Source organism: Myotis davidii, unplaced genomic scaffold, assembly GCF_000327345.1.
Source record: "Myotis davidii unplaced genomic scaffold, ASM32734v1 scaffold61, whole genome shotgun sequence".
Taxonomy (NCBI): domain Eukaryota; kingdom Metazoa; phylum Chordata; class Mammalia; order Chiroptera; family Vespertilionidae; genus Myotis; species Myotis davidii.
Window position 1 is genome coordinate 50,053 of NW_006291729.1, and position 7,386 is coordinate 57,438.

The 7,386-nt window shown below is 61.8% G+C and overlaps 1 protein-coding gene across 1 annotated transcript; it reads right to left on the minus strand.

Annotated features, from left to right (window-relative positions):
* Positions 1–814: 814 nt before the first annotated feature.
* Positions 815–5,943, minus strand: CMPK2 (cytidine/uridine monophosphate kinase 2). Its single transcript, XM_015564915.1, has 4 exons — positions 5,807–5,943; positions 4,432–4,633; positions 3,104–3,337; positions 815–2,388 (listed from the first exon to the last, which is right to left on the minus strand). The coding sequence occupies exons 1-4, from the start codon at positions 5,907–5,909 to the stop codon at positions 2,262–2,264; spliced, it is 666 nt and encodes a 221-aa protein (XP_015420401.1). The 5' UTR covers positions 5,910–5,943; the 3' UTR covers positions 815–2,261.
* Between the last annotated feature and the right edge of the window lie 1,443 nt (positions 5,944–7,386).

A 7,386-nucleotide genomic window follows, 5' to 3' on the forward strand; every position in this document is an offset into this window, starting at 1 on the left:
GACCGGAAACCACGCCATCGGCACCGGCTGCTGACACACGACCGGGCCCAGGGCAAGCCGCTCGGCCCAGCCCCGCGTCCTCAAAGACGGACGTTGCTCACGGAGGCCCTTCTTGGGAGACTGTCTGACCCGGGCTGTTTGGAATTCTTGAAGAAGTCAGCCCCTTTTAGGGACGTGTCGCTTCGACCTGGACATGCCCTATGCTTCGTCCCACGTCCTCCCCCTAGAGCGGCGTTTCCATAAAAGGAACCTGTTTCTGGGGGTGCAGCCTGTTTCTGGGAGAGGGAAGTGCTCTCTCCGCCACACAGCCCAGCTCCAGAAAGGTTACAGCGAGCTCTCTCCGCCCCCTGGTGGGCACTGGATGGACTTGCTGGGAGGCCACTGGATCGCATTCTCATGAAACAAAACAGAGAAAAAGCCCAGTCCTACCTGGGGGTGGAACCAAACCCAATGCGTTACCGGTTCCCCACGTGATCTTTTCAAAGTTCAAGATCAGCCATGAGGTGCTGCCAAGCACATGGCAGCCAGGGCCGCCCGGGGGAACCCTCAGGCCCACGCGGGATGCGGTGCGTTTGATCTTTGCCACGAGAACCTTACAATCGGGTCGCTGGTGAAGATCCCCCGTCAGGGCACGGGAGCCGGGTGAGACGCGGGCGTCAGCGCTGAGCCCGCCGGCGGGGCGTCTGGGCAGGACGTGCAGGTCGCGCTCGGCCCGGGAGCCCAGGCCTGACTTCCTCACGGCCCCAAATGCCCCTCCTACCCCAGAGCCACCGGGAGGGCCCCTTCGGACATCGACACGCACGCGACAGCAGCGCAGGCCGGACACCACAGCGAGTTTATTCGCCGCGAGGGGCGGAAGGAGGCACGGGAGATGGAAGGCTTGTTTTCCGGGGCAGCACGCAAGCCGTGCAGATCGTCAAGTCATGAACCCCAAGGACATAATTCAAAGTCACATCTTAACGGATCCCGACACTATGTATCAGCTTTAAAAATATGTTCATCTGAAATCATTTCCATTTATATGCATCGATATAGTGTGTATACATTACCTAGGGTTTTTTTGAAAAATAGAATATCATTAATACTAAACGTTACTATAATTTAAGATTCCATAGCATGATCCCGATAAGGCCTCAAATGTAATTATCGGGGGGAGGGGGCGGGGAGGGGATGTCTCAAGAAGACAATCATCTATCCATCTTGGAACGGAAGAGATTTAGGTGACCGCCTGGCTCCGCCCACTCCGTAAGACACATCAAGCATTATTCTCCCATTTCGATCAAGTTACCGCTAATATTACGTGACTCACCCAAAGCCACCAAGCAGGTAAATGTCCCCTTTTCTCAGCCACTGTTTTCTAGCCAAACAGACCGCCACGCGGATTTCATGGGCCATCACAGACATGCAAGTGCGAGACCACTCACTAGGGGACCCCCTCCAGGGCCCGCTGTGCTCACGACGGGAGACAAACCACGGCTGGGGAATGAAAGACACAACCTGCGTGGCCGTGGCTTCCGGCCCCATTGCTGGTAGAGAAGCCCGGACCCAGGCCGCGGAAACCCTGCGGGACTCAGCGATTTGGCCACATGGCTGCCCTGGCCACGTGCAGGCGTCCAGCTCAGGTCAAGACGCTCCCCACAGCCACAGCCAGTCCCCAGAGGAAAGGGTGGAATCAGAACAGGCAGGAATAATCCAGAAAGGCCGGCGTGCCTGCGCTTCGGGGTCTCGGGGTTGTGAGCTGCCGACACAGGTGGACACCGGCTGCCCCCGCCCACCAGACGCTTCTGGGGGCCGGGACACGCAGGCACGTCCCGCAGGAGGGCTTGGCTCTGGGATCTGGGACTCAGTCAAGACCATGGGGTGAGGCCAGGCTGGGAAGACGTCCACGCCCACCGTGTCAAGGTCTTGCCAGGGAGCAGGTGTGGGCGTGGCGGAGGCTGGGATGGGACACTGAGCGGGGAGGGCTTCCCCGAGGCCTTTGCTGGGATGGCGTGAAGCCCGTTCGCAGAACAAGCGCGGGGTGCCGGGCGGGAATCTCTTGGCGCCCACGGGAACGTGGCCCGTCTCAACCCCGACGGGCCCAATCGGTCAGAAGCACAAACAATAATTAGCGGGACACTGAGAGGTCTGGTCCCCGAAGCACAAACGATAATTAGGGGGACGCTGAGAGGTCTGGTCCCCAATTCTCTGGGACACACCGAGCGGGAAAGCGTGTAGCCAGGCCTGGGCGGCGAGGCTCGACCATGTGACGAGGCGCTGAGTCAGGGCAGCTGAGGACAACGATCGCGGATGAGGCTGAGCACCGCCTGGAGGACCCTCTCCCTCGAGGGGCTGGCGTCCACCACGTGGCAGCCCGGGCTCTCCATCCACGCGTAGGAGACCTCCACCCTGGGGACGGGAGAAGGAAGAGGTTGGCACACGTCTCCGCTCGGCTCTCCGGGCACCCGGCGCTGTCCCACCCGCTGTCCCGCCAGCAGCGTGAAGCCAGGTCTCCGTTGGGTCTCCCACAGCCTCCCCTGGCACGAGCTCTGCCACAGGCCATGTTTGAGACACTGTGTCCAATACCTGACACGGCCCGGCCGGCCTGGCTCAGGGGTTGAGTGTCAACCTAGGAACCAGGAGGTCACAGTTCAATTCCCGGTCAGGGCGCATGCCAGGGCTGTGGGCTCGATGCCCAGTGTGGGGCATGAGGAGGCAGCCAATCAATGATTCTTTCTCATCATCTCTCCCTCTCTCTCTCTCTCTCCCTTCCTCTCTGAAATAAATAAGAATCTGTATTTTTAAAAATACCTGACAGGTTAGGAGTGATGTTTAGCAGCCAGCGTTTATGAGTCCCTACTGTCCGCCACGCAGTAGGGCTCTGCGTGAGCCTTCACCCTTCAGACCCAGTGACTTAGGGAGGACCCACTGGCACCCCATCTTGCAGACCAAGTAGCAGAGACAGGAGAGATTAGGTCATGCGGCCAATGACACACGTCTCCGCAGTCTGCGCCCCGGAGGGATTCAGAGGAGCCTGAGGTCACACCAGCCAGAGGCCCTTGGCGTGGATGCTGCTCCCTCCCGAGCGTCTGAGCACCCCGCCCGGCGAGGGCGCAGCACCTACTTCTGCCGGAATACGCTGTTGGCTTCCAGCTCCTCCTCCTCGCTGGTCCTCTCCAGGCCCCGGCCTCGGATCCTCCTCAGTCTCTCCTCAGGGCTCACCGTGAGCAGCACGACCAGGTCGGGCTTGAGCAGGTCCTTCGGCCACTGGTAAACGGGGTGGTGGGCCGGGGGCAGGTGCTGGACCGCCCCGCTCACCTCGGTGGCGATGGCGTAGGCGGCCGTGCTGTGCCAGTACCTGGGGGGCCAAGGGGTGGTGAGTTCCCCGTCTGCAGAAGGAACCGAGGTGGCTCTGAGCGTCAGCCACAGGTACCTCTGCTCGAGCCTCCCTCGCACTGCACCAACTAAATAAATAAACCTGCATCTTCTGTTTAAAGTCTTTATAAAATATCAAGAGTAGCCTGGCCAGCGTGGCTCCGTGGTTGAGGGTCGGCCTAGGAACCAGGAGGTCACAGTTGGATTCCCAGTCAGGGCACAGGCCCGGATTGCAGGCTTGATCCCCAGAGGGGGCCGTGCAGGAGGCAGCCGATCCATGATTCTCTCTCATCAGTGATGTTTCTCTCTCTCTCTCTCTCTCCCTCTCTCCCTTCTTCTCTGAAATCCATAAAAATATATTTTTTAAAAAAGAGTAACACGCACAACCACAGTGCGGATGCGGCGGGCTCCCCGAGCTGGCGACTCAGGGTTGGATGCCACCATTGCGTCACCTGGTTTGTCCTCCTCGGGGCTCATCCAGCTCTGATGGGCCCTTAGGCACAGGGTGTCCCAGAAAACGTACGGACTTTCACAGCTGAGCGAGCAGTTCCAGAAAGGAAACGTGTCTTAACAAACATGCCTGTACAATGACTCAGTGTAAACGTGAGTCAGGCATGTTAGGGGCACCCTGTGTGTATCACCCTCTCCTGCCACCGTGTGCTGGCTTCCTGCCAGCAGGGCACCGACGGGAGAGGTCGTTGGCACCGTGTAGCCGGCCAGAACATGGCTGCTGACTCAGCCACAAACCGGCAAACCGCTGAGATGGCTGATGGGGGAAGGAGGCTGTGGTCGCTGTCCCCGAGAAGGCAGCTCAGGCCCTGGGCAGGCGGCATCGTCTCCCTCACGCCTGTGTGTCTCAGCAGGAGGGTGGGAGAATGCCCTGTGCCCACCCAGCTTTTAGGACAGCGGATGTAGCCTTCTGAGCACAATGCCAGGCAGCAGTGCAGGTAATTAACGCATCATAGACGTTATTCCTATGACGATCGCTAACAGTTTCACCTAACACACACAAGTGTGGACTTGCGCGCGCGCACACACACGTATCAGGAAGGAAATGCCACCCTCACTCTCACCCACCTGTCCACCACCACGGGGGACCTGGCGGACGCCTGGGCTATCTCAGAAGCCACGATGTAGTTGCCCAGAGAGTAGAAGGCTCTCCTGATGATGGCGGGCTCGTCGTCGAAGGCCTGCCGCCACTGGCTGATGCAGGCGGGCGGCGACTTCAGCAGGGCGGCCTGGAGGGCGCCTGCCACCGCCTGGGTCACGGTGGTTTTGCCTGCGGGTCACACAGCACATCTTGGCCTGTCCCTGGCTGGGGGGACAGGGAGTGGGGCCCTGGCCGTTGCCGGCAGTCCTGCCGCCTATCCCTCGGCGAGCTGGTTAAATCACGTGATTCACAGCACGCATGTCGAACTCACGGCCCGTGGGCCGCAGGCCGCGTTCGTTCGGCCCGCGTTAGCCTGTGAGTTGGACATGCTTGCTTCACAGACGCTTGCAGGCCCTTGGGAACCGGGATCCGCTCTCTGGTGTCGGAATCCCGGGAGGGGAGCCCCCTTGTTGGCAAATGATCGGCAAGCTCCGGCGGGGAGGCGGATCGGCTCTGCTCGCACCTCCTGACCGGCCAGCTGCCCCGGGAACGGGCCCCCCAGCCGCCACACCAGGTGACCCCATTGTCCCCCGGGAACAGCCTGTCACCCGGCCGGCCAGTGCGGCTCAGCAGCTGGGCGCTGACCCAGGAATGAAGAGGTCACTGTTCGATTCCCGGTCAGGGCACCTGCCCAGGTTGTGGGCTGGATCCCGGTGGAGGCTGTGCAGGAGGCAGCTGATCGATGTTTCTCTCTCTCCCTCTCCCTCTCCCTTTCTCTCTCTCTGAAAATAACAATAGTAATAATAATAGTAATATTAACAGCCGTGTCCAGGGCCTCTCCTCTGCCTCGGCCGCACCCCTGCGTGCGCTGGGGGCTAAGTGCAGGCGCCTCCACTGTGTTTTCATGTCCACTTGGCGGCTCCCAAAGCTTCCTCTGCCCACGTCCTGCTTCTTCCACTCCCGCTCTCCAGGGGCCTCTGGTCACCTGGGGTTTCCTGACCACACCTCCGCGGTGCTGATTCTGGGTGGCGAGGACCCATCCCACCTTCCTCGCCTGCCCAGCCCCTCTCTGTGCCGAACAACCCCCGCCAACTCCCTTCCCCCAGCTCTCCCTGACCGTCTCTGGCCCCCTGGCCTCCCACCCAGGCTGCACCCACTGCCATCCGTGTTCCTGAGGCTCAATGCCCACCCCCAGGCCGCCCACCGAAGGGCTTCTGCATCTCAGCGTCGCACCCCCAGCTCCTCCGGGACAGCCAGGGGCTCCCAGGCCCAGCGGACTCTGTGCAGTTCTCTGGGGCAAGACCTGTCTGTCCGGCACCTGCTGGCCCTGTCGCTGCCACACCCACAAGGAAAGGCTCTCACCTGTGGCGTCCAGGCCCTCTATGACGATGACGGGGAACGCGCCTCTGAGCACCTGCCGGGGGCACTGGTCCACCAGCTCCAGCACCGCCCGGGCCTCGGGCATGAAGGGCGTGCACTGCAAACAGCACGTCAGCGTCAGCGGGCAGTGGGGAGCAGAGCCTCAGCTGAGCCGAGAGCAAGCCTGGAGCCCGCAGGCAGCCATGGCAGCTGGCGCCACCCGCGGTTCACGGTGTGCGGACCCGGAGGGCGGGGTGGCTGCGGCTCAGAGTCGGTAACGGTCAGGGTCCCGCTCCCCAAGGAGGAAGGACAGGAGTGACACCCCATTACGGACTAGCGTCACCCAGCGACGTGGGAACCCCGGCCCCGCCTGGGAAGTGCGTCCAACATGGAGGATCGGCTGCACCCGCCATGGGCTCCGAAGGGAGCTGCGGCACCCCCCTCCATCGCTCCTGTGTGAAACCCCACCCTGCGGAGTGGGATGATGGAGGGAGCACCGGGCACCTCAGGGGCTCAGGAGCCGGGGTTCTCGGGGACCCAGCCTGAGGTTCAGGGGCCTGGGGTTCAGGGGCACCCGGGGAGGCCACTCTGTGGGCCTGGATTCACTTTACAAGCTTATGGGGAGCGTGGGATCAGGTGGGAGCAGAGCGGGCTGTGACGGGGTTCAGAGAGCGGACTCTGAGTCGCCCCACTGGAGCCCCCCCCGCCGCCCCTCCCGGCAGCTCTGTGCTGAGGCCCAGGCATGGCCGTGTGCGTGTGCGTGGCTGAGCTGGCATCCTGACAACTCTGTCAGGGGTTGCCCCAGCATTCCCTCTGTGGATAAGGAAACAGGTGCAAAAACATTTAAGAAACTTGCTGAGCCTGGCCAGCGCGGCTCAGTGGCCGAGCGTCCACCCAGGAGCCAGGAGGCCAGGGTTCGATTCCCGGTCAGGGCACAGTCCCAGTTGGGGGCTCAATCCCAGTGTGGGGCATGCAGGAGGCTCTGGTCCGTGATTCTCTTTCATCACTGATGTTTCTCTTTGCCTCTCCCTCCCTCTCTGAGAATAATAATAAAACAAATTTAAAAAGAAAGTGAAAGTGACACAGGCCCTCAAAGCCAGTGTCTGGGTTTCACCCCAAGCTGCCCTCCTGCGAGTGAATGCCCGTCCCCAGGGCGACCCCATAAGCTTGTAGAATGAATCCAGGCCCACAGTGCGGCCTCCCGGGCGCCCCTGGACCCCAGGCCCTGGCGAGGTTGGGTCCCCGAGAACCCCGGCTCCTGGGCCCCTGAGGTGCCCGGTGCTCCCTTCATCACCAGGAGCTGTGGAGAGGGGAGCCGGCAGCTCCGTGGCCCAAGCAAGCGGCCTGTTTCAGTCCCAGCTACTTACACCCCCAGAAGCCTGCCTTTCTGCACCCCCACCTTGGGAGGTGAGACCCTGAGCTGACATCATCTCCATGCCCCGCGGCTCCTGTCCTGTCCTGTGCCCAGCTCTGTGCCAGGGGCCAGGTGGCCCATCGGGGTGGGCGGTCCTAGCGGCCGGGATCTCCAAAGGGTCTGGACAGAGCCGGGTAGGCAGGCCGCCTCCGTGAACCAAGGACCCGTG

Bases quoted from the DNA above. Each gene is read 5' to 3' on its own strand.
- CMPK2 (XM_015564915.1), bottom strand. From the start codon at position 5,909: ATGCCCGAGGCCCGGGCGGTGCTGGAGCTGGTGGACCAGTGCCCCCGG. The intron at 4,634-5,806 runs GTGAGAGCCTTT...TGTGACCCGCAG, and splicing joins AGAGGGCCTGGACGCCACAG to GCAAAACCACCGTGACCCAG. The intron at 3,338-4,431 runs GTGGGTGAGAGT...TTGGCCCCCCAG, and splicing joins TCCCCCGTGGTGGTGGACAG to GTACTGGCACAGCACGGCCG.